General features: G+C 40.0%; 1 protein-coding gene across 2 annotated transcripts in view; it reads left to right on the forward strand.

Annotated features, from left to right (window-relative positions):
- The window catches only part of LRP6 (LDL receptor related protein 6), a 127033-nt gene extending 100168 nt beyond the window's left edge, over window positions 1-26865 (forward strand). The window contains exons 13-23 of one of the 2 annotated variants that reach the window (XM_027709889.2): window positions 2226-2428; window positions 5232-5443; window positions 5637-5827; window positions 10060-10269; window positions 11553-11678; window positions 13018-13254; window positions 14737-14847; window positions 16432-16662; window positions 17852-17988; window positions 19134-19231; window positions 21721-26865. In XM_027709889.2, the coding sequence (XP_027565690.1) occupies window positions 2226-2428; window positions 5232-5443; window positions 5637-5827; window positions 10060-10269; window positions 11553-11678; window positions 13018-13254; window positions 14737-14847; window positions 16432-16662; window positions 17852-17988; window positions 19134-19231; window positions 21721-22012 (2048 nt within the window). In that variant the 3' untranslated portion in view covers window positions 22013-26865. The remainder of the gene's footprint in view (window positions 1-2225; window positions 2429-5231; window positions 5444-5636; window positions 5828-10059; window positions 10270-11552; window positions 11679-13017; window positions 13255-14736; window positions 14848-16431; window positions 16663-17851; window positions 17989-19133; window positions 19232-21720) is intronic. The other variant, XM_039387102.1, reaches the window with a different exon arrangement.
- The last annotated feature ends 289 nt before the right edge of the window (window positions 26866-27154 follow it).

A 27154-nucleotide genomic window follows, 5' to 3' on the forward strand; every position in this document is an offset into this window, starting at 1 on the left:
AAATGATCAAAGGTCATGTTTGCTTGTGAAAATGCTCTTGGAAATGAAGGAGTAAAATATAGGAAATATGTTGTGAGCAAATAGAACCGTTTCCCCACAGTACAGTTCTAGGCTCTTTGTGTGGTTTTAGGAGTTTTCCTCTGTCATATTCAAACCTGGGAACTTTCCAGCTTCTCATTTGTAGGTAGTTGGAGATTTAGGCTTCTCTGCATATATTTTTTTTTTGGCTTCTATAATTGCAGAATTAATCATTTTAACTTTTTCTGCCTGTTTAACTCGGCTTACGTCCTCCTGAACATTATTAGGCTAGAGGCCCTCCCTTTTGGATTACCCTGCTCATGTGTGCATAGTTCTTTTAATTATGGAAAGGACATACTGCTCTGGTGAGATCTGGTCTCTCATCAGACCTACCACATGTCATGAAGTTTGAAGGCAGGGTTACATAGGAGACATGCTCATTCCACTCCATTTGCCTGTCAAAAATACAGTTAAAATATGTGACTATTGGGAGGGAAAATGATGAAAACTAAGAAGGCATTTCTGAAATTGGTTCTGTTTCAGAGATGCAGAGTCTCAAGGAGAGAAATACTGCTGTTGCTTTTTATAATGAGCCATCAGTTCAAAGCTGTAAGCCAGGCAATCTTGGAAAGTGAGTGTCTTTGGGGAAAAGTAGAAATAATTTTAGGTTCTTATCATGATATGTTTACCTGCACTGTTTTGTCTTAATCTTTTTTGCCTTTTCATTTCTTGGTAAGAATTCTCATGTGTTCTGAATCTATTATTTTGCTGTACACATTCATATAAACTTGTTGGGGATTTGTTTGTTTTGGACTTTCTTCTACAGTTTAGAGCTAAGTAGAAAGCAGTTTAAATTATTGGAGAAACACTTGGAGGGAAAATACAGGTTTTCCAGAAAGCAAAAGTACCTTGCAATTAGGCCTGATTGTTATAGGATGTTTAGGATGTTAGGTCTGTGTGTTAGTTACCAAGGAAACTCCTCTCTGCCTTTTTTTTCCCAGCAGTCAGAATAGATATTCAAAGCGTATTCTAAAATAACAAAGCAAGGTGATGATGTTCTCTAGGAGACTTTTGCTTCCTCCCCTTTCCCAGGTGCTGCCTTACCTGTTTTACAGGCTTGTAAATAAGTGCAAAACTGCTAAACTCTGAACTCCTACTGCTAAACTCTCTCCAGACTTGTGCTGTAAGAGAATTGATTGTACAAACTTCAGGGAGGCTTCAAACTGCATTTCTGGCTGCTGGTTCTTGTGACATCTTGCACAGCAGTGGCTTCAGGTGAAGAAGAACCCCTTCTTGAAAAGAACCCTCTGAAAAGGGAAAATACTTAAACTGTCTCCTCTGATTTCTGACCCAGTTATGTAATACAGAGATAATTTTTTTCAACAATGCATTAAATGCTTTGTGCACTTACTGTAATGTACAGCTGGTAAACTACAGCAAAATGGCATTTCTAAGGAAAAAACTATCTGTCCAGGAAATTTTTGCTGGGCATGTGGAGCAGAGTATCAGATTTATTTTTTTTCTGATTGCAGGTTATTATTCCCAGATAAGCACCTAGAAATAATAAAGATACATAGATTTGAGAAGAGCAAATACATTTTTCTCCAAAAACACAGCCTCACACACAGTTAAGAGATTTTCCTGTGAATTAGTTTTTGTTTCATTCCAGTGCAGGCAAAAAGAAGGTTTGTGGGAACAGGACTGAACCACTGTCAATCTCTTTTGCCCTGAAACCTCTAAATAAGGAATCAGTGCTGGCTTTTTCTCACCTTCCTCTGCAAGTAGATGTGTACCTGGCAGAGGATTCAACTTCATACAGTGAGCTGCCTTTCCTGAGACTCCTTTAGAAAGAAAATGGACAGTTCTTTGAGAGGCATGATTGACCATTCTTCGAGGTGATTTTGGCAGAAGTCTTCACATTCACTAGTCCATCCACTTACAAAATTTATCTTTGCCTGTCACTTCCATGTACAGACATTTATAGTAAAAAGAGATCACTTAAAAGGCTTTTCAAATTCATCAGAGGTTAGGATTTTTATGTATTATTTTGGGGTTTTGTTTGTTTTTGGCAAAGAGGGAGAAAGGGAATGAAATAACAGGTACTGTCTGGTTTTGTATAGTAGCTGTCATTCTTAAACATAAAAATGTCCAATTTTATTGCTGTGTGTAACCCTTCCACCCCCCTTTCTGTTTTTAACCCCATCAAGCTCCTACAACGTTTTTGTTGTTCAGTCAGAAGAGTGCGATTAATCGCATGGTGATAGATGAGCAGCAGAGTCCAGACATCATACTCCCTATCCACAGTCTCAGGAATGTTCGAGCCATTGATTATGATCCCCTGGATAAGCAGCTGTACTGGATTGATTCTCGGCAGAACATCATCCGGAAGGCACAGGAAGACGGCAGCCAGGTATGCTGATGGTGATGGAATTACTAAACTTCAGGCGTGCCCTATGCCAAATAATGACTGATTGTACATGAATAATTTAGATACACAGATTTCCTGTAGTTTAATGTTACTTGGCAAAACAAGTGGCATCTGGAGTTTTCTGGAGTCCTCAGTCAGTAAATCTGGGAGGTGCAGCAAGAAGTAAATCATGGAAAACCAAGGCCAACTCAAAGATCCTGTTGTTCACAGTGCATTATTTGCTCAATGCTGTCTTTTGTCTGGAAGCTGTTCAAAGCCCTCATTTGAGATACGAAACATGGAAGGGAAAATTCTTGGGAGAAATGGGGTTTGTGAGCAAGAAGGTGTGTCAGCAGGGTGCACAGGCAGTGACTCTCAAATGAAGAGGGGGGGACTTCATGAGCACACAGCTGTGTCTGGAGCCTCCCAGGTTCTGCTGCAGATAGGAAGAGAGTTTTTGTAAAACACTGGGGCACTGAGTGAGGAGCTTGAAACTAGTGACCTGTAAGAGATGTAGCAAGCTTGGGAAAATGGATTTGACTGGGGAATACAGAAAAAGTAAAGTAGGGTAGACGGCAAAAGGTAATACAGGTTGTGGTAGTTTGACCCTGGCTGGATGCCAGGTGCCCACTGAAGATGGGATGTTATATTTTCCCTCCTCAGCGAGACAGGGGAGAGAAAATATAACAAAAGGCCTATGGGTTGAGATAAGGGCAAAGAGAAATCACTTACTAGTTACCATCACAGGCAGAACAGACTCAACTGGGAGAAATTAATTGAATTTATTACCAATCAAAATCAGAGTAAGATAATGAGACCTAGAATCTTAAAAACACTTTCCCCCACCCCTCCCTCCTTCCTGGGCTTAACTTTATTCCCAATTCTCTAACTCCTCCCTGCCAGTGTCATGGGGAGACAGGAATGGGGGTTATGGTCAGTTCATCACACATTGGTTCTACCACTGTTTCCTCCTCAGGGAGAGGACTCCTTCCTCTGCTCTAGCATGGGGTCCCTCCCACGGGAGACAGTTTTCTGTGAACTTTTCCAACATGAGTCCTTCCCAGAGGTTGCAGTTCTTCACGAACTGCTCCAGTGTGGGTCCCTTTCCACAGGGTACCATCTTTCAAGAAGAGGCTGCTCCAGCCTTGGTCCCTCAGAGGGTCACAGCCTCCTTCAGGCATCCATCTGCTCTGGCATGGGGTCCTCCCTGGGCTGCAGGTGGATCTCTGCACTCCCGTGGACCTCCATGGGCTGAAAGGGCACAGCAGCCTCACCATGGGCTGCAAGGGAATCTCTGTTCCAGTGCCTGGAGCACCTCCTGCCCCTCGTTCCTCACTGCCCTTGGTGTCTGCAGGGCTGTTTCTCTTACATATTTCTCACTCTTGTCTTCTCTGGCCACATTTACTTCTGCCCAATAACTTTTTTTCCTTTTTAAACATGTTATCACATTTATCACTACCACCATCCCTGATGGGCTTGGCCTTGGCCAACAGCAGGTGTGTCCTGGAGCCAGCTGGCATTGGCTCTGTTGGACATGGGGAAGCTTCCAGCGGCTTCTCACAGAAGTCACCCCTATAGCCCTCTCCCCCTACCAGAACCTTGTCACACAAACCCCATACACAGGTTTAGTGAGGGTAATTGTGAGCAGTGACTACTTGTTTACTTTTTTCACATTTTAAAATAGATTTTTTTCTTCCTAATTTTTTGAATATGGGAGGAGCAGGAAATGAAGATGAACAACACAGATGTGCTATATTCAGATGAACAACATAGATGTGCTATATTCAGTTTAATTTTAAGACTGTGGTTTCTGGTCATGGGTGTGGTGATAGCTGGATCCTGCTGAACGCCCCTCAGCCTTAACTAATCAGGCATCATGTTTTTGCCAGTGTCAGCAGAATAAATAAATGTAAGAGTTGAAGGCACACCGTTTCATAGAGGTGACAAGCCAAATAAAGTTAGGCGAATTTCCTGGTGAAGTCTAATTTGGGGATGAAATAGTGGAAGCAGCTCACCTCAAAAGCATGTCTTCCAAAAAATTATGTGGCCCATGTTTAGTGATCCACTGATCCTCTTCAGATTTTTTGAAAAGTTCATGAAAGATGTTCATTAAGTTCTTTCTAAAGATAATAATAAAGAAAAAAAAGGCATGTCGACTCCAGAAGTCTAGACCAGTAGAAGGGAAGAATTTTGAACTAGTAAGGTATTAGCTGGAAGTGCTCTGAAGTCACTGTTGTACGCCAGCTGATGTCCTTTCTGTCTTTGGCAGAGCTGCCTTCCCATTCACCCTAATGTCCCCCAAGTAAGATGGCAGCAATGGTGGACAAGAATGAGGCAAGAATTTCAAGTGTCGTCTGGCCTCCCTTTGCCTGTGTTTTTATCCATTCAGCTGCAGCTTTGGGAATTAGTGGTGATATATTTCTGTTGTAGAGTGTTAGATGTGCTGAGTTTGGGTCTATCCAGACCGAACTAAGAGTTGTCAAAAAAGCAGAGGAAATACAGAAGCTGACCCTGGACTTTCAACACAGTTTGGACTTACTGATCAAACTTGTGAAGTCTTATGAGCTGCAATCAGCTTACATGATTGCCATTGCAACAAACCATTAGGACTAAGTTTCTATATATTATCAAAGGTGTTGGTGGGACAATGGGACCTAAGTCTCTCCTTATTCTGCCATATTTTATGGTAGTATTTTGGTCGTCTCCTTTTTCTGAACAGTACGTGGTACAGCCATAGCAAATATAATTATTCATGTTCTATTACGATTAAATGTTCTTCTGTGTGTTACTTATCTTTTTTTTTTAGAGCCTCACTGTTGTGACAAGCCCAGTTCCCAATCAGAACCTAGATATGCAACCTTATGACCTGAGCATTGACATCTACAGCCGTTACATCTACTGGACCTGCGAAGCTACCAATGTGATCAATGTGACACGCGTGGATGGGAGACCCATGGGAGTGGTGCTCAAAGGAGATCAAGATAGGCCCAGAGCCATTGTGGTGAATCCAGAGAAAGGGTATGTAGCTGAAATAGTCATGTAGGGAAATTCAGGCTGAAGGGCTTGAGAATCAAGTTGTTTTTTTGCCGCCGCTTGGTTTCTGTTTGTCAGAATAAAACTAACTTTGATGTTTGTTAAGATGTCCTGGATTTATAGCAAAAATGTGGAAAGATCAAATAAACTTTTTTTCCTCTAATCCTTCCTGTTCCAGGTACATGTATTTCACCAACCTACAGGAAAGGTCTCCTAAAATTGAGAGAGCAGCACTGGATGGAACTGAACGAGAAGTCCTTTTTTTCAGTGGTTTGAGCAAGCCCGTAGCCTTAGCTATCGACAGCCAGCTAGGCAAGTTGTTCTGGGCTGATTCAGATCTGCGGAGAATTGAAAGTAGTGACCTGTCAGGTAGAGTAGCACTTTAATTCAGTAATTCATTTGTGTGGTGTGGGTGTGGGGGAATGCAGAGAAAGGTGTCATCTTTTTCTTCCTATTATAAACAGTCTATACTATGATTGTAATCACTCCCCGAATTCCCAGCCAAGGAATGTGCATGATTCGTGCATCATGCCCTTACAGTTTCATGCCTCTTATCTGTGATTTGCATTATTAATTGCTACACATGCTATTTACTTCAGTTTCTCCCTGCAAGACCTTAGTATGGTTTCCCAAGGTTAGTTCACAAATAAATTGCAGCAGTTTTGGAGAGGGAAGGGAGAAGGTTGTTTTTAAAGGCATTGGTTTTGGTGCAGTAATTTGTCAGTTGGAGAAAAGTTCCCTGTTGGTGGGACAATCTGTCCAGCAAAATTAAAGCAACAGGTGTCCAGGTTACCTATGCACCTATCATTTAGGGTGAAAAGATGTGAGAAGAATTAAGCAGATCTAATGTCTGTTCTCAAAAGACAAAAAGCTCCCTCCTCCAGCTATGGGATTCTTTTTGCCTACTCCCTAAGGTTGGTTATGGTGCTTGTCTGACATCCTCTATGAGTTGATTCAGCTCACTTAACCACATAAGCAAAATAATAACCTAACAACAATATACAGAAAAAGAAAAATAGAGAATGGTGTTCTGTTGGCTTGGAAAGCTGAATTGGTTCAGGAAGGAGTCCAGCAAGCAACCAGAAGTGGAGTTAAAGAAGAGGGAAAAATCAAGTGGTCCAGATTGGGTGAGAAAGATTGAGATGTCTTTCATTTACTAGCCTAATCCAGCAAACTGCTGGATCAGCTCAGCTGCCTCACATAGCATCAGTAGTAATTTGTGATATGGATTAGGCCAGATGTTGCTGCTTTAAGTGAGAGCATGTTCTGAGCACACACATACTCATCTCTGTTAGCTGATGGGGTATATGCCCATATCTCACTCCTGCTACTGGAGGACAGGAGCTGAAATTCTCCTTCCTCCATGGTAAGCCCATCCCCAATTTGAATAGTGCATGTCCTACTTCAGCAGTGGTTTTTACTGTCATAAGCATAAGTACACATGTAAGGAAATAAGGACACGCTTTGGAATCTGTGAGCAAGTTTGAGAACTTAACAAGAGTTACAATACTTTGTAGTAATGTCTGTCACTTCTGACACGATACCTTCATTCAAACTATCAGTGTGTAACCCCATTGACACTGCTGTGATTTTCAACCTTATATTAAGTTGCTAGAATAAGCTTTTGTTTTGGAAAACATTTCAGTTTCTCTAGATGGTTGGAATTGAGGCTCAGAAAAATAGTAATTTTTTTTCAGTGGTGTGTCACTGGAAGGTTCAGGGTCACTAATGAATTGCAATATCCTGATTGTTTACTAGTTTAAAACAGTAAGACATAACCTGAGTTTGTGAATTATTTTTGGAAAAAAAAAATTATGGTGGTGTAGCTCAGTATGTTCTAAGCTGTCCCAGATCCAGAGTTTGCGTGAGTAGAGTAACAGGTGGCAGAATATTACACCATGCTTTATTTCTCTCTTTGTTTGTTATCTGCCCAAAATTAAAACACCAGAGAAGATGGGTCTAAATTCCAGTTCAGTATGGTTTTAATGATTCTGCTTTTCGCTTTTCTTTTTTCTTAAATATGTGGTTGTTGGATCACCAGTGTTGGATTATAGTAAAAGCTCACCGTATTTCAAAGAACACAAACTAAAATCATTCCAGAACCTCTCTTGCTTTTTGGCATTTGCACCACAAATAAATTGCTGTAATCACCATGATAAATTGCTAACTGCTGAGATGCATTCCTGTGCTTAGGAATGCTGATTAATAGGCTCTTTTGACCAGCAGAGTAATTTTTCTGCATGTTAGCTTATTTAAAACATTCACAGTCTCTTGCTCTGTCAACTCTGTAGATGCCAGTACTCATAAAGACAAGTACAGTTAGAATGCCTTTTATGTGATGCAGTCTCTTTTCCTCCCTGTCCTTCAGGCATGCAGTTAGGACTTGGTATTCTGCCCAAATAGGAGGTCCTATGGAGTTAACCAAAGTCTTCACATGGTTTATGAAAAGATGACTGGAATTAGCTCCCTGCCATGGAAACTATTTGGAAATCAGTTCTTCCGTTCCAGAAAATTTAGTGTGATTTGGAAATGTCTAATGGTTCTGGAATTAAGTAATTTTTATTTGTAAATAGAATGAGCTATGGGATGTGTCCTGATTTTTGTATTTATTTGGTTGGGTTTAAGTCTTTTGGTAAAAGGTATTGCTGGAGAGAGGATGGTGATGCCAGGAGACAAAGCTCCTCTTAATCATGTCTCCCTTTCACCTGACATTCCCAATAAAGGAAACTAGCACTCTGAGTCAGCTTCAGATTTTATTGTTGGTTTATGGAAGAAAGGATTTTAGGGTCTTGTTTTAGTCAGAAATAGTCAGTTACACTTGGTCATGAATATTAAAAAGAAAGATTAAAACATTAAGGAAGTGAAAATTTTAAGCTTCTGAGTGCATACTGCAAAATGCCATGCTGATTGACATGGTCATGGCAGAGCAGGGCATGTATAGACTCCATTTGGGTAGGTCAGTGTCTTAATTTTTGTATTTCTTACTGTCATCTTTGCATTTTGCCCTGTTCCCAGCTTATCTTTTCTTCTTATGATTCAGGTTTCTGTTTTCTCACCTTTTCCCTATTCAATTAGTCATGTTCATGGGTGTTAATAGATGGTTGCAGTTATTTAGATTGACTTACATCACTCAGTCTGGTAATTTCTACATCAGGGTATAACCTCCTTCAGAATCCATCAACATCTTTTCTTAATCAGACCATTGCTGATGTTATTCCAAAGTGGTGGGTGAGACCCCAGTCTAGGTGATTTCAATTTCCATGTTCTGCTTGGATTCTAACGCTTAGTAAATGTTTGGAAGGTTGCTTAACTTCTGAGCTCTCTGTGCATTTAGCAAAAAGTAGGTAAATACGTTTTTCACCATCGAATTTGTTTGTTACTCGTCATCACTGACATACTGTTCATAAAATTCTCAACAAGCGAAAAACCTCTTCTTGCTACTAAACAAAGCAGAGGGATAGAATTTACTCAGAGTATAAAATCATGAAATGCATGTGTCTTCTGTCCTGTTACATTATCTTGTGTGGGATGGTAGAGATGTGGTAGATTTTTTTTCCCATGGTATTCAGTTATTCTAGTATATTTCTTACAGAACTAGATATAAAAACTTGCTGGAAATTGTTCTGTGGATGAACGTAGGTAAAACTATTGTCTGCTGAAGTAAAAGTGAAAAATAAGCCTAGATAGCTGAAATACCAGGATTTATATGTAAATTTTCAAGCTGTAGCCTAAGTGTAGACTATGTGATATTGTTTCAGCTGTGGTCAGAATCTGATAAACACACTGAATATTTGAGTGTTAATGACCATGTCATATTGTGTTAAATAAAGGAAGCATGGCTTAAACCTCCCTCCTGAGCCCTCAGGTTTTGATTAACATACTTGTTTTCTGTGTGAGTTATAAAGTCTTCACTCTCTTTGGACAGTCTTTAATGATACCTTTAAAACAACTTTTGGCTGTCTTCTGCTTATATGGAGCGTTAACCATGAATTAGCATGATTGCTAAAGGAACTCAGGAAAGTAGGTCTTCTCTAGGAAGAAAGGAGCATTCCCAATTTAGCATGAATAGCTTAGTGAAGGTAATGTAGTTGAAAGAAAAGAATATGAGGAAGTCAGATGTCATATTAATCTCCTAATTCATGTGAGAAATACTAACTACCTTACCTTCACTTGGATTTCATCTTGTATTAGTTAGCTCAAGCTAGTAATCCATCTTCTTATTCCCTGTTGTATGGCAAGACAAAGAAATTGATCTCTCCAAAAAGGGAAAGAAGAATGAAAAGAACTACCAATTTCCATCGTATTGAGAAAAGACTGGAAAGGCTCATGAGAGCTGAGCCCCCAATTCCAGGTGCTTCTTAAGTACAGTAGATATTTTTGAAGCACAAAAACTGTCTTCTTGATGAAAGCAGAAAAAAAATCTGTCTGCAAAATGCATTAGTCATGCATCAGAGGACCATGGATTGCTTGGGTTTTTTTATAGTAGGCTTACCTGGTAGCATAGAAGTAGTGAAAAACAGTGGTGTGAGTAGTGTAGAAAGTGTTTCTGATAATAATTGAGTTTATTCTAGCTGAACTACACCACTCTTTCCCTTCTGCAGGTGCTAACCGGATTGTTTTGGAAGACTCTAATATCTTGCAGCCTGTAGGACTCACTGTATTTGAAAACTGGCTGTACTGGATTGATAGACAGCAGCAGATGATTGAAAAGATTGATATGACTGGTCGAGAAGGACGTACAAAGGTCCAAGCTCGTATTGCACAACTCAGTGACATCCATGCTGTGAAAGAACTCAACATTCAGGAATACAGTAAGTGCAATCCCTGTTTGCAGGTGCAAACAGTGCCTGTGAGACTCGAGCCAAGGAGTGGCCACAGAGACACCAGCTTCTTTTGCCTTATTGCTGACCAACATCAGTGCAGATCAGAGGGACCAGAAGTTGGTGTCGGTTGGTTGTCAGGGTACTGTTAAGATTGTTTCCTTCAGGCAATGGATTGGAAATCTCTCACAACCCCAGCATAATATTTTGTTGCTGATGACAATTTTGTTAGTAGTGTCATACAGGCACCTGGCATTTGAGTGTCTCTAGGCACAGTGGAAACATCCTGTTATCCCCAGGAGAGGATTTTCTGGATCATGTTAGTGAACTGCTATTAGTTGTTTGCTCTCTTTAGGCAAGCACAGCTCTCGGGGCTTTTACTAGCAGCAAATGTTTCAATGGACTGCCTGCCTTGAGGGCAGAGTGAACAGTTTTTGATGGTGGTAATTCATATTGAAAGTGAATGACAGAGAGCAATGTTGCATTGGACAAAGGAAGTTTGTATTAAATAACAATTTGTATTGAACATGACAGCACTTTTAAAAGTTTTCTGTTTACCAGGCCTTTCCCCACACACATAACTCTTGAAATGATGGGAGGTAGATGGTTAAAGCAGTAGAGTTGCTGTCATCCTGGAGGAAATGCGCCTGGTTAGTAGGCTGTGGTGCATGCCTGGGAGAAATATGTAGAAAAATGTCTGGGGATGCTTAATTAAAACATCAGTGCAGACTACTACTAGTTTTGTGTGCTATTAATCTCAATAAATCTGTCAGGGGTTCCAAGAGAAGTATGTTGTCCTTATTAAACATTAAAATGAAGAGACATATTTATCTAGAGCATGTTAATTTGAATTTTGGAGACAGCACAGAAGCTTCAGAATTCATAAATTAGAAAAGTTTACTTTTTTAATGGTCTTTGATAGAGAAAATGAAGTATGGAATCCAAGACATCTTTTTGTATTACTAATACTACCATTTGCTGCAGAGAACTAATTCTACCTCACACAAGAAACAAAATGCTTTGAGTACCGTTTTAGTAGATGCCACAGCACAATTCTTACAGTGGTTTCAGATCATGGACAGTTACCAATGTGCGTTATAATTACTGATGTAAAGGGAAAAATACAACTCTTTCAGGGATTTTTTAGTAACGCTCTCCCCAGGGGGAAGGAAGTAATGAAGGGAGACCGATGGGCCCAGAGAAATCACTGAAAGGTTATAAAAGAAGTGGAGATTCCTTGTCAGTCCCCGTCTTTCTTATTTTTAAAATCACAGGACAACATCCTTGTTCTCAAGACAATGGTGGCTGCTCACACATTTGCATTGTGAAGGGCGATGGCACCACACGCTGTTCTTGCCCAGTCCACCTTGTTCTGCTGCAGGATGAGCTGTCCTGTGGAGGTAAGTCTTTCCCATGCTCCCTGTCACTGAGCTGTCACCTTTATGGTTGTGGGGTGTCTCCATCTTCAGGGCTGGCTTCTGAGCAAAAAGAACATGGCAGCACACCAGGTGCCGTTACGCATTTCCTCTTTCCCACCCCATTCAGCTAAATCTGGAAGTACTGAGAAGGAGTAAGGGAAAAGGAAAAAAATCACTGACTGTTGAATAAGGATTTCTGTTCACCCTTTCTACTTAAGACCACTAAATTATTTCGACTTCATTTTTTAATTGTATTATTTTTTTATCACTTTTTTCTATCACTCCATATGTTCTCCTTTTTCAAATAGGGGTAGAGTCTCACATTTTGGCATATTGCACTGTCTGTGCCATTTTATTCTTCTCTGTTGTCCTCTTCAAGCTCACCCTGCGTGTGTCTTTCTGAACTTGAGTGCCAGAAGGGAAAGTCGCCTCCTCCATGGTGATACAGTCACTATAACCCACACCCTGGTGTCTCCAGGGGTGGGGTTGAAATGGAGGAGAGACACTTAAGTGCTTGGATCTCTTTGTGCCACTGTAGTGAATGGATTTATTATGCAATCATCTCGCCATCGAGGCAGCATGTGGTCTCACAATGGAATAAGAGCTAACATAATCCAGATATTTTCTCAGAGCAAATGTACTACCAGGCCAAAAAGCAGAGGGAGGAAACAGGGATTAAAAAAAGAGGAAAAAATCCCACACTTACTGCATGAGATTAACAGTTAATGCAGTAAATATTAAATAACAGCTAACAGATGTGTTGAGGTAGTGGAACTTGACTAGATGGAGCAGTTTTTTGTTTTAAAAGAATTTTGACTGAACAGAACTGGCAAGGGCACATAACTAGACATTGAGTCACAGTGCATCCATGTACAGCACATTACATCCTTTTAACATTTTCTATACAAGGACTGTCAAACATTTAAAAAGAGAGTAAGCCATCAGCTGTGTATATAGTGGTGTTGCAGGAAAGGAGGAGTAGAAAAGCGTGGTGACTTCAAATGAAGAGTTGAAGACCTACTAAGAGACAGGTGTAGGAGTCTTAAATGGGAAAGGAAGAAAATAATCATGTTTTATGGGCCTATTTCTCTGTTCCTCTTGTTCTTTGTCTGTCAAGCCCCCATTGATGTGAGCCTTCATCAGTCACGTGGGGCTCAAGGTCTACACAAATGACTGTGGAGGCAGTGGGTGTGGAAGTTACCTTGTGACATGGCATGTTTATCAGCTGCTTTGATAAGGGAAAGCAGCTGAGCTCTTCACCTGCATGAGCTGTTTGTTCACCTGGATTTTTAATTTTTGTTTGTTTGCTTGATTTTTTAAGAACCACCAACATGCTCCCCTCAGCAATTCACCTGTTTCACAGGTGAGATTGACTGCATCCCGGTGGCCTGGCGCTGTGATGGTTTCACTGAATGTGAAGACCACAGTGATGAAAAGAACTGCCCGGTGTGCTCAGATACCCAGTTCCAGTGTGAAAGTGGACAGTGCATAGACAGTGCCCTCCGGTGCAATGGAGAAGCAAATTGTCAGGACAACTCAGATGAGAAGAACTGTGAAGGTACAGAGGATATTTTGAAGTGTGGTGAAAACAGAGCTGTCATAGGGACACTACGATAAATACCAGTGTTATTACTGAGTAGGATTTGGAAGGATCCAAGGTTCTGCTAGTTTTTAAACTGGTCTATTCAATGGAAATTATTTTGTAACTCCATACTTTTGTTTCTCTACCTGTGAAGTGGAAATTAAGACTGATCTCCATCACAGTGGTCTAAACACTGTAAAAAGTACTATTAAAAATGGTATGATTTTAAGCTCTAAAAACCTGGTATCTGTGAGTGAACTACCAAGTGGAGCAATTCCTTGTCACTGCTTTTTGTGTACCTTGTACCAAGTAAAGGTTGTGGGATTGTTTATTTTACAATACTTGAACAAAACGAGTTTTTCTGAGTAAGCAGTGGTGAGAGACAGATGAGATTTCTGGAGACCTCTTCTTCCTGTAGAGCACAGCAAAAGAGAGCATTTAAGCCATCATTACAGAGGGAAGCACTGTTACCAGTACAATGAGAATTAGGTTCTTTTAATTTTGGAAAGGACAGGTTTTGCTGATGGAAAAGATGTGCTTCAGCTCAAACAAAAACGTACAGACTGATGCAGAAAAAAAAAATGGCTGTGTGATGAAAGGTGATTGTTAGCCAGTTGAGATGCAAGTTAGCTTCCCAGTTGTCACTCAACAACTGGAGATGTCAGACTGGGGGCTGTTTATTACCTTCAAAGCAGCCCGTTCAGAGTATTCACATTGATTACAAATAAGAAAAACATTTAGTTTAAGTTTTTAATTCAACTGAAGATGGAAAATATTTCTGGATTTATGAGAAACAGGAGGCAGGAATATGTGTAAACAGCAGTGACCAGCACCTTGCCTGCAGCACCTTTTTTCCCAAAGTGGTAGTTTATTTTTTGAGTGTACTGACAAAGCTTCAGTTTTATATTCTGTCCTTCATTTCAGTTTAAAAACATAATGACAAGTAAAATATATTGTCTCATGGTCAAGGAGCTCTCTGGTTTACAGGAAGAGCACAAGGACAATGAGAAACCACATTTATCTTTTTTAAACAATTTTATCATCATGGTTTGGCAGATTTATTTTTAATAACTTAATTCTTCTCTCTTATATTACAGTAAATGCTTAGATTTGGTGATTCTTATAGTAAATAACTGTGTCCTGGGATAAGTGCCTGGCCTTCTGCTTCTGAGTTATTTTAGATGAGGTATCTTTATCTTGTAGTGTTCTCACTGTAAGTAGGCAGTAAGGACCAGGTAACCCCATGTGCACTATCCTCAACAAAACACTGAATCACTTTTGCATGGTTCACGAGGGACTTTTAGTGTCATTGGCTACTTTCAGAAATTAGGATTGCAGCACTCTAGGCTCTCTCAAGATACTCCTGACTGTACACTTTGGTGTCTTTGTTTCTTAATAATTTTGAAGAGGAGAAGCCTTTGATACTGACGCTTGGTGTGTGGGTGGTTCTCTTTGCAGTGCTTTGTTTAACCGATCAGTTCCGCTGTGCCAGTGGGCAGTGCATTGGGAAAAGCAAGAAATGTGATCACAACCTGGACTGCAGTGACAGCTCAGATGAGCAAGGATGCTGTAAGTGTATTACTTGAGACTAGAAACTAGGTTGCAGCATCAAAAATTTGTTTCTCACCTTCCCTACAAGTTAGATTTTATTCTGTCAACCAGACTGAATTATTCCCAGAATTAATGTTCCTTTTCATAACTGCTGTCATGCAATTAATGCACAACGTGGTGGAATAGAAATAAAAAAAATAATTTGTGTTCTGAACGAGTAGTTTCTTAGGCAGAGAAGGCTAGTTATTTTTCCACTCACCTTTTTAAACTTTTAAAAGAAATAAAAGGTTTGTTTTACTATAATGTGTTAGTATGCTGAGTTGGTGCAGTGTTAAAAAAAATCTATCACCCTGAGGCTTTTATATATAGCTGCTCTGCTTCATGGTTTTCTCATCCAGAGAGTTAATAGCAGGTGCTTTTAGAATTAGAGGAGCACTCTGTTTATAGAGTAAGCCTTCTAAAATTTCCTTTTTATTTTGAAAAGATATAATTCTGAGCTTGATATATGATTTGTAACGTGATATCCACTAACTTGAAATCTCTGGGGCACTACAAGGATACCACTGCCTTTAAAATTCCAACTTAAAAGTTCGTTTTCACTGTTGGTGCTTTAAAAGAAATTTTAAATAGGGACATCTCTTCTTGTGTTAGAGATCCATATATCACAGGTGACACACACGTAAGGTGAAAATGCAAAGCCAGATCTTGAGAAGGAATGATAGGAGATGTTCTGTCATGCTACCGAGTTACCAGTGACATTATCACAGACTTGTGTAGTTACCTTTACTATAGTTTATATGTTTTCCAGTTTTGTAATAGAAGATGGAAAATTGGCCTTTCCAGAATAAAATTGCAGTTGTCACCATGCCTCCTTCAGTATGATCAGAAGTCTGTTTACTTATCTCTGTAGACTGTGACAAGCTGGTTAAAGTGTGGTTTTAGTGTTCAGGGAGAAGAAAATGTGTTGAGGAAAAAACTTGCAGTAATATGTAAGATGTAAAACACTGACTAGAACAGTAGAATACTTTAGTCTGCTTTTGCTGTCAAATTCATGAAGCACAGGCGGGGAGTTGTCAAAAATGTCATTGCTTAGAATTGGTGTTGTAGGGAAAGCCACTCATTTTGACTGTTGAGTAATTGTTTTGGATACAGTTTCCTCATAAAATGGCACCTCTCAAGCTGATGCTCAGCTATATCTGAGGGTGGGCCAGATGTGTTGCAGGTTAGGTAGTTTAATAAATAGTATCAAGCCCAAAATTCATCACTACTGAACGATAGAGGTGATGCACCATAAGTGAATGTTACACTGGTGAGAAAAGGGAATGTCAGTCTGTTACACTGAGGGATAACCTAGGTGCTTATGTGACATGAACAGGTGTGACATGATAAGTTCTCACTGTCTTAATGACAAGAAAAAGCATAACAGGAGTCCCCAGCACAGTGCCATCTGTGCTGGGGCCTGTTTGTTCCTCTCATATATTAATTTGAAAGTGGTTGTCTGCCTACAGAAGAGGAGGTCTTTATTTTTCCTGTGTGGAAAGATATAAGGAAAACTGATGTTGGTTTAAACGTTCGTAGTCTGATTTTCCTTTTCCCTTTTAGACACAACAGAAGAACCTGCGCCACAGCCCAACAACACGATCGGCTCCATCATTGGTGTGATCCTCACAGTTTTCGTGGTTGGAGCAATGTACTTCATCTGCCAGAGGGTACTGTGCCCACGCATGAAGGGAGATGGAGAAACAATGACCAATGATTATGTGGTGCATGGAGCAGCCTCTGTACCTCTGGGTTATGTGCCTCACCCGAGCTCTTTGTCAGGGTCTCTTCCTGGTAAGTAAATGGTGTGATCCTTGTCCTGTTCTTTGGTACCACACAGCTGTGCGTATTCATACAGGAAATGTCTGTTCCAGATGCATAATTCTTGGAAGCTATTGGAAGCCAGGACTCTCAAGGCTTGTTGCCATCCTTCTTTATAATAATGAATTGCTACTTTACGTATGCTATTCACAAGCATTTAGGTACTTAGCAGAGCCACAAGCTCAAATAGATGCACATAATGTGGTAGTTTTCTTCTTCTGCTACTAAAGAATCCTCTTTATGGACTACTGTAGCATCAGCAAAGTGTCATGACAGTACAGGGTAAAGTTACGCAGAGTTATGTTCATGGGACTTTAAACATTATGTAATTATTCTAGATAGGTTTGTAGACTGAGTTTTTATGCTTGTGAAACTTCTTGCAGAGTCTATAATGACCAGCAGTAACTGTAGTCTCAGCTTACTTCATTTGATGATGAAGTTGTTAACACCAGTCCAAGCACACTTTACTGTAAGACTTCATCACAATGTTGCACTTCATTTAAATGCATTACTTCTGCATATATTAATTAAATATGTCCTGTAACTTGTGACTTCGGATCCAGCAGATTCCTGTCAGAACAGAAGCTCTGTGAGGCTGTTACAGGGTTAAAATAATGCATCAAATGACTTTGTGTAATAACCTGCATAAAGTCTCTTTGAGCAGAATTTTCCCCATCATTTCGAGCACCGTTTTCCACTGGGACTCTGTGCCAGTGTGCTTCAGTCACTAACAAAAGCTCACATAATGATGTTGAAATGACAGAACAAGAAACCCTCTCTTCTCTTGCACAATTTCAGTTTCTCAGTTCAGGTGGTCAGTAAGTTTCATGGTTTATTCTGAGGCACAGAAATAGTGCCTGAATGCCTGTTCTCTCAAGTCTTTTCAAGCCATTCAAGTGCAAGAAATGTGTTTCTCTTCATACAGCTTTAGTATAGCCCAGTGCCAAGTCCTGCAGTTGAGTAGCTGATGCACAAAACCAACACGTTTATTCCATGACGGTCTTCATTTCTGTTGTCCACCAAGGAGCCCTGAAATTGTTTTTAATACCAAGATGATTAATTTTGGCTCTACAAATTGTGCTTATGCAGCTGTTATCCTCTGGATTATTTTTTTAAGCTTCCTTTTCTCAACTGAATATTGACATACATTTTTGTTCTTCAGGTATGTCTCGAGGTAAATCTGTCATCAGCTCCCTAAGCATTATGGGAGGGAGCAGTGGACCGCCCTATGACAGGGCCCATGTTACCGGAGCCTCTTCCAGTAGTTCTTCAAGTACCAAAGGCACTTACTTTCCTCCAGTAAGTTATTCTATTATTTGTAGACCTTTAATAACTTTCAGGGAAGTAATGGTGTCTTCTGAGTCTAATTGATTGACAAATTAATGTTTTGGTTTAGGTTTCTAGCCTGATAAACTTGTTTCAATATCGGGTACATGGGATTTTGAAAGGGAAGGAAGATGAGATTGTCTTTTTCCAAAACAGTCTAGAAATTTTCTCTTAATTTAAAAAAGTTGTGAGAGAGCTCAGTGCCAGAAGAAAATGTTAGATTGAAAGTCAGGGGAGATGAAAAAAATCCATGTAAATATTAAGCAGCTCTGACAGAGAGATCTCCTTTCATTATACTCTGCCACATGCCTCTGAAGGTAAAGCTATGATTGATTGTGTATAGACTTTCAAGGAATTAAAATGAAGTTTTATGTCATGTGTCTTACAAGTGACAGATAAATAAGTAAACAAATGTTTTGCAGCTCCACAACATCCCTCTAGTCACAAGTAGGTAGTATGCTGCTCCCCGTCCCTTCCCTTCTAGCATCTGTGGTGGTTGTTTTAGATATTTTTATTAGGTTCACCGAGCCACTGTCAAGTGTTTAAGAGTTACATGCTTGGTCAGTGAAGGTTGAAATCTTCAACTGTCTGCTTTCAGTTCTGATAATCAACCGCTTGTGCTTTAAATCAGCTTTAAATTAATCCAAGTGCTGTGTTCAGTAAGAACGTGCCTGTATAGGGAAAGAATCCTTGCCTTAGCTAGCATCCTGCAAGTATTATAAGCAGAGTATTGCTTGGGAACTACAGCTAGCAGAAGTAGATATCTGCCAGTTTGCCTGGGGCAGTGCTATTCCCTAGTGACAATCTAGTACTGAGCAGCTAGCTTCAACTTTACTTTTCAGCACTGCATACGTCAAAATAGCCACAGCGGTCAGCATTTTTTGAGAAGAGCTTAGTAGTAGCTAATAGGAATGGCAACAAATGACATTTTGAGTGTGTGTTGAAGAACTGGGGAATAAATAAATGAAAAATCACGTTTGTTGGGAGGGGCTATGCATGCAGTTCTTTATTTAAGGTTCCTATAATACAGTACTAAAAAGAAAAATTATAAACTGGTATTTTCTTGAGTTTACTTCGTATCTTTTTAACTGTGGCTTTTTTCCTTTTTTACTTCTTAGATTTTGAACCCACCACCATCACCAGCTACTGAACGTTCACACTATACCATGGAATTCGGTTATTCTTCAAACAGCCCATCCACTCATAGATCCTACAGGTAATTACTATTACAATAGCTTCGATCAGGATCAAAGAGTTAGTGTAGAAAATGCAGAATAGAGACAGCCTCTGCTCCGTAAGAATTGCAGTCAAAGGTCCTAATTCTGCAAGCACTAAACTAGTGCTTAGATGGGTTCACATGTATCAGGTCACTGATGCACGTGTACAAGTGCAGCAGTTTGAGGTAAATCATACACTAAGTGGTTTTGGTGATACATCTCTTGGGTATATTGATTTAGGGGGAATGACAGCACTCATCACAAAACTAGCTAAACGCCAAAAGAAACACAGTACCGTAATAACTTTGAGCCAAAAATACTTACCCTGGAGTGAACCCAGCCCTTTTTTAGGCTTCTGTCAAAAATAACTTGTTACATAATTATCAGAAATTATAAGCAAACAGCCTGTGGAGAAAAAGTTCACAATATAAAGGAGGTCAGAAGTAACATTTAATATTGTGGTCTAGATAAACCACAGAATTTCTAGTTTGACATATTAAGGGTTAATATCTGGAAAAAGTTGCCAACCTTTTGCTTATTTTCTCTGACTAGTATTTATGGGCATATATGCTTTGTCTCTGTTTACTTGAATGTGTCTTTCTCACCTTTCCTTTAAGAATGCTGGAGTTATTTATCATTTTATAGCAATTTAGAGGAACAAAAATAGAGGAACAGACCTGTACTACCCAAGGGTGTAAATGTTCCCCTCCCAAGTCACCAGCAGATCTGGTCAATGAGAAGAGAGTGCTGTATTTGTCTGTTGAAAGATGTACCTCCCTAACACAGCGCCTTTGGGGTTTTTTGGATAATGAGGTCTCTGGGGCTAAACAGACATCCCTTCTCCATTAGCAGAAAATATGGCCTCTGTTGTGCAGAAGGTCAGACCAGATGTTTATAATGATCCCTTGCAGCCATATAAAAAAATCTTCTAAAATTATAAGTAATTTTCTAATGAAAGAAACCTAAATTCTGGTACCAGCATGAGTCTTGCTGATCAGTGGTTAGCTGATGTGCCTTTTAGTACGATAAAATGGTATTAGGGGTGTAGCATAAGGTTCAATGTTTTCCAAATGCTCCACTGCCCAAAACTAAACATTGATCTTGCTGCTTCTGGTCTGACTTCTTTCCTAATATTCGGACTTGACTATAGAGGAGCTGCATCCCCAACTGACTGTGATACAGGGAGTTGTAGCTACCATGCACTTCCCTTTCTAATTTGTTTCCTTGGAACTATATTGGGCTCATTTTAAAAGATGTTTTGCGGTAGCAGCCTTTGAGAATTTCATCCCAGTTACTGCTCTAAGGAATGATTCTCCTGACTGCTATGAATGTGCCAGGTAATTTTCAGTTTCCTTGTCTGGGCTTAGAAGTTTGTATCCAGCAATTGCATAATACAAACAGAATATCTTCTCCATGTAATTGCAACACAGCTATTACACACACGGACATGCACACTCGTGCCCTTCCTGCCCCACTGTCTCAGGAGCAATTTTTTCTACCTCAATTAAGTCCTTAGGGAATGTGTTGTCTGTAGATAATTAATAATTAGCATCACTTTCACTGGTTGCTGTAATTTGACTGACACTGTAACGTGTGTGGTTGAAGGTGGGCCCTTCTGCAGGGAAGTCAGTGAGAGTGAGAGGAGCGTGATGCTGTGTATGGCTGCAGAGGGGTTCACCTGCTTGCTGTTTCCACTTTGGCTTATCACCCCTGTTATGACCCACCCCAGAAAAAAGGGGGGGGTAACCCAGGTTCTTATCAATAATTCCTTTGGGGTGGATTAGAGTGAAACGAAACTGAATAATTGGTATTTGAAAACATACATATGTAGGGTTTATTTTAAACGCATATAGGTATGGTTCGTTTTAACAATTTTGTTTGAACAGGTATGTTAGCATTTTGGCTGTTGTCATCTATATTATCTATCATAGGGGTAACCCCTGGGGGGAAAATGCATAAGGGAGAGAAAGGAAAGACAAGATAAGGGTAAAGGAGAGTAAGGGAAAGAAAAGCTGAGAGTTGAAAGATGTGTATAGTCACTGCCCACAGGGTCCAGCGATGACACTTGGTAGTTGCAGCTTCCATGTCTGTCAGTTGAAGTGGTGGCCTTGATCTGTTGGGGGTGAAGGAGGGAAGCCCCCACACTCAAAGAAGTCGTGAGTTTCTATATCCATGGTTAGTGTCACAGGCCATGCCATGAGCCTCCAACATCTCCTGAGTCTGTGCTGAGTTTCTGTGAGGGGTCTGGCAAAAGGATTTTTCCCGCCCTTCAAGACTGGCGGGGGGGGGATGGGCTTTGATGGGCCATCAGAGGTATAATGCAAAAGTCCTGCAGAAGCCTGCAAAAGTCCCTTGGCAATCCTAGAATGTATAAATCATTAACCGTTTCAGTCTCTGACACCCCCCAGCTTGTTCACGGGTGCATCGCCAAAAGTCTTTCTATACGCTGACCCTTTTTTTTTTTTCCCCATCGGTCTTCCCACTGCAGCTACAGGCCTTACAGCTACCGGCATTTTGCACCTCCCACGACGCCCTGCAGCACAGACGTCTGTGACAGTGACTATGCCCCCAGCCGCAGGGTCACGGCAGCCACGGGCAAGGGCTACACCAGTGACTTGAACTATGACTCAGAGCCGGTCCCTCCACCGCCCACCCCCCGCAGCCAGTACTTGTCGGCGGAGGAGAACTACGAGAGCTGCCCGCCTTCCCCCTACACGGAGCGCAGCTACTCCCACCACCTCTACCCACCGCCACCGTCCCCCTGCACGGACTCCTCATGAGGGGGAGCCCCCCCACCCCATTATCTGCCTCCGCTGTGAAAGTGTAAATACAAAATATTCTACTGGGGAGGGGGGGAGGGAGCTCTCGGCAAAGGAATGAGGTAGGACAGTGTACAGTTAAAATGTTACTAGATGGGGTGGGGAAATACTGAAGATATTTGTACAGAAGAATTTAAAAAAAAAGGATATTTATATATTTTCTTAAACAGCAACTGCTGCTTGTGCTATAAGAAGAAAAAATTTTGTGTAAAAGAACCCAGACGTTTGTACAAAAAGTTTTTATTTTTGCAAATGGAACACAAAAACATGCCTTAATCCAATGAAGTGACTGAGCAAGTAAGGATATGGAAGGACTGGGATATGTTACTTGTCCAGAGAGGTGATATGTGGGGTTTGTCAATACCAAAAATGTTTAAGATAATTAATAATAAAGAAGTCCATCTCAGAGCAGCATACCATAGATACTTGGAAGTAGCCAAATATCCTCTATGTTAACTACAGAGGGCCAACAACTAAAGATAAACTTGAAAATGCAGTCAGGACAGATACTAACCTTGCACAAAGGGCTTTGTTTTCTACAGGAATACAACAATTGTAGCAGTGAATCCAGAAAAATCACACACTTTTTTAAATGAATACAGCTCTGATTTTCCTTAATGCAATTAACCAACTAGATAATTTAGCATTTAGAGCTCTCTCCTTGCTTCTGGAATTTTCAATTATTTTTGGGGGGTTTATTTTAAAATTCGTTTTTTTAATCCCGATTAGGTTTTCTTATCTCTGCTGCATCCTTTCTTCCTGCCTGTGTCACTTTAAATCATGATATTCTTATTTAAAGTACTGCTAGAAGTGGGCTGCTGTAAATTGTTTTTTCTCCTAATTAGCCTTGTCATGCAGTGATTATCATGCTATACATTACGTTCTTCATTTTGACAGCATGGTAGGATTCTGTTTTGTACCAGGTCAGTATGATTTTCACATAATTGACAAGGGTAATATGCTTATACCTGAGTGATTTTTAGTCCCTTAAAAAGGAAAACCGTATTTTGACCTAGTGCCCACAAAATGTCAAATATTTTTATACCACATATAATACAGACAACATATTTATAACTATAAATTTAAGCATGGATTGTTAGTTTTACTGTAAATGAATAATATATCCTTGCAGTACTTTCAGTGTATACTGATATCACAGTATACAAATCATATATGAATAAATATATATATTATTTTTTCCTACTAAGGAAGCATTTAACTTTCAGTGGACCAACTGTCCATAAAAAAAATAGATGTTTTGATCATTGGAAGGGGTTCCCCTGCTGTATTAACTGCTCATGTTCTCTTTGTGTTAGGTAAAGCCAGTTTCTCTCAGTATGATTTTGATGTACCTTTTGACATACCTCCTCTTTTGTGTGGCATGAGTTTAATACTTTAGTATTAACCACTGTGAATGTCAAATTTCAAGATATTCTTAACAAAACCATTTTATATTCACATCTCTATTTTTGTAATTATCATATTTAGCCCCTTCTCCCATCAGCCTCATCGTGGTGATTTTGACAGGGAGATTATTTAATCAAGTGAAAACATTATTTGTATCAGTTAAGGGGCAACCTAGAATGTTATTAACTTCTCTTGGACTCCAGTGCAGTGCTCTGCTTTGACTGTATCGGAGCTCACAGTATACCTGACCTTAGATGGCATTATGCATTTGCACCTTCCGTTGACATCAAATCCACCAAAGGTGCTCAATGCCTTTAAGGACTGGCCCTCTGAGTCTTCTCTCTCAAAAGAAGGTCCTGAGGAGTTTCTGCCTCCTCGCCTTTGGGCATGCTATGGGGATTTCAACTTTCCAGAGGTGCCATTTGGGTTTTGTTGTTCTCTGTTGTTTGTTTCCCAGCCAGTTTCAACTAAAAGAGAAATAATCTGAAAGTATGGCATGGGCTTTAATTCATGCTGTTGACAAAATTAGTGCTAAGTTATTCTTGCTAGCTGCCACTCATCTGGAGTACTGGATCCTCATTTGGTTTCTGCTCCAAGGAAAACTGTGTCATTGGGATTCCATCTGTAATAAAGGGTCTTTCCTAGTAATCCAAGATACCTGAAGAAACTTTAAAAAGCCTTGGTGATCTCCAAACTGTTGATCTCTGAATCTGGCATACTAAGGGTTTTTTTGCCCAGCTTCATTCTAGGTATCTAGGAATCATCGTAGCTGTTCTTCTGGCTCTTCCTTGCTAGTGAAGAAGCTTGCTTGTGTTCTCCAGCAGGATGGATGTTGAGAAGGGTGTTGTGAACTTAAAGGGAACTCGAAACCATATATATGAAGGGGGGAGGGTGACTGTGTCAGGGCAGGGGGGGGTTGAGGCTGGCACGCCAATGAGAATTAGAATTTCTCTGTTGTTTACACTTTTTCATGTGCAGCATTCCATGGGGTTCATATGTGGGAATTTGCACTAATGAACTCAGAAGAATATTGTGTTGTTGTATCTCAGTCCAAGTGCTTGTACTGCAATGGCAATGATCTCTTCTTGCAAAATACTTTTCTCAGTGTGCCAATTTCTGTTTGAAAAACTCCAGGATGGTTGAGCTTAAGGAGTGGTATTCTCTTTCTGGTGCAGTTGGACTACCTTGCTGAAGCTTCCTCTTGGAAGGAACTTACTGCAGGTAAATTTGTAAGTGTGTTAATTATAGCGAGGTTCTTCAGAAGAACGACATTCTCTGCGTATGGATCGTGCTGCCTTCCCTCTGTGCTAGTTTATGTCCACACACAACCCAGCTGAAGTCAATGGGGTGGACATGTAGGATTTGATCGTCTTTCTGATACGTACGTTTCAGTTTGTGCACACTGTGTGTGGCTTCCATGAGTATAAGTTCATGTAACCTGTGCACATACATTAAATGAAATATTTACAGTAATGACAAATATGTAAACGAGCCAGTTGATATCAAAGGATTCATTTTGCTGTGAATTGAAACTTAACAACTATATTGTAAATTCCAGATTACTGCCGTAACATTTCCCTCTCAATGTGCATGTACAAGTGTATGTATGCAGGTACACGTATCCTTGATAATCTGGATTTACCCAAAGCTAATAATTTTCTTTTGTGCATGCACATTGGCAGATTCAGCCTCCCTGCCTTTCAGAGTGCTAGTGCTGAATGCTGTTCAGCTGTGTCTCCCCTACACTGGACTTCTTCTGTCCAGGTTGTATGACAGACACAGAATACCTGCTAACTTTAAACCTGAACACTAAAAGCTCTGTCAGACCAGACAGGAGAGGAAGCACATTTTTTATACTGTTCCCCCACTTTTGGAGTCCATTTTGCAGATGAGTGAAGGTACATGAAAAACAATCTGTAATTATGAAGAAAATTGCACCCCAACTGCTTGAACACAGCAGGTGCTTCAGTCAACAGCAAGTGAAGCTACATGTGGAAACTCCCTGTTATTCCTATTTCTTACACTAATGGGCTTTGATGGTGTTCTGGTCTCCAGTTCTGCATTGCTTCTCTAGTTATTATAGCCCATTCTCTAGAAATGGCTTGATTGGCAAGTCTTAAACACAGATTAACTTGTTTTGCTTTAAGGTAGTTAAACTTGTACTAAGATGAAGGCCACTGTCTTGACTTATTGAGTTATTTCCAATTCCTTATTGCTTGGCAAATCTCATATTAATTGATTACCACCATTCTGAGGGGAACTGCTTGAACTACAGAACTCCCTGGTCACACATGCTGTTGAATCGGATGACTTATTCAAAATATCTCCTAATAAGTAATCAATCTTTTTTTTTCTGACCTTTTTGCCTTGAGCATGTTTGTCACACAATATTGTTACTGACAGAATTTGCTTTTGAACATGTACTGTGTGTGTAGCAGATTACTTTTTAGGTCTACAACAGAAAAATAATTGGTTAAGTGCAAAAATAATGTGAGCATTTTTTTTTCAGAAATTGCTTTCTTAGCAATGAGACTTTTTTAGTTGCATTTTGGTGGTGTTATTGCTTGGAAATTACCCTTTAACTTAATTGGCAGGTGACAGATACACCTTGAAAATAAGTTAGGAATGAACTAATAGCTTGAAAATGGCTGCAAAACAGTCAATTTCTTTCTAAAAGAAGTTAAAATATACTAGTCACTCAAAATTTTTTGTTTTCCATCTTTAAAAAGGGCAGCAATGATGCCAGCATAGCATTTATAGGGGCTGGGTGATTCACTTCAAAACCGTGCAGGGAAGAGTAAGTAAAGTGTCCATACTTTATTCAGGACAGAGATTGTCTTAGTAGTGGGCAGGGTGATTGTTATGGTGAAACTCTTAGCGAGCAATCTTCTTCCCCTCTTTTAAATGAACAAGGAGCAGCTTTGAAGTCCTGATTAAAATGGCTGTAGCCTTAAGCCATGCAGTTTAAAGTCAGCAAGGGAAAATGAAAGTGGTTTTTGTTTTTTTTTTTGTGAAGAGGATACCACCAGGCTTAAGCTGAACTAGCCTTGTTTGCAAGTGAAGGATCTGGTGCTGCTTTTAGATTTTAAATCTTTGTTTTGTTTTTGGTTTGCTTTGTTTGTTCTGTTGTGTAAGCTTTAATCACTGTTTGTCATTGTCTTAAAGCCAGCTGGTGTCTCTTGTTCATCAGCTTTAGTACGGTGGTGCTTTGCAAGGATGTATTTATATTATAATGGCCAACATTTGGTCAACCCTATTCACTCACTCACTTTTTTTTTTGTAAAATAAAGTGCTTTACTTATACGGTGTATATAAACCTTGTACAAAAATCCTTTCCAATTATTACTATAAACCGAGTTGTAACAAATGAAATGTTGATTTTTATAATAAAACCGAGTGAAAAAGAAGAAGTACTCTTCATTTTATTTCAGCATCTGGAAGACAGATAATTAAAGGTACAAGTCCATGTGTCTCTTTGTTCTCCATGAAAGTCAGAATGTGCTTAGTTTTCTGATGCTGTAGGAAGGCTCTGCAAACGTGCATTTGCAGTGCACCAAGTCCTGTGTCTTCTGCACACTGTCTGTGCTAGGAATGAAAGAATCTTTACCGGGCCTGACTCCTGTGGGGCCGGATAAGATCAATTAAGAAGGGACCGGAGGAAGTTATTTAAGAGAGGCTTCTCCTGCCATCCCACCT

This window comes from Pipra filicauda, unplaced genomic scaffold (genome assembly GCF_003945595.2).
Source record: "Pipra filicauda isolate LSUMZ 115617 unplaced genomic scaffold, ASM394559v2 scaffold530_size479538_pilon, whole genome shotgun sequence".
NCBI classification, from domain to species: Eukaryota; Metazoa; Chordata; class Aves; order Passeriformes; family Pipridae; genus Pipra; species Pipra filicauda.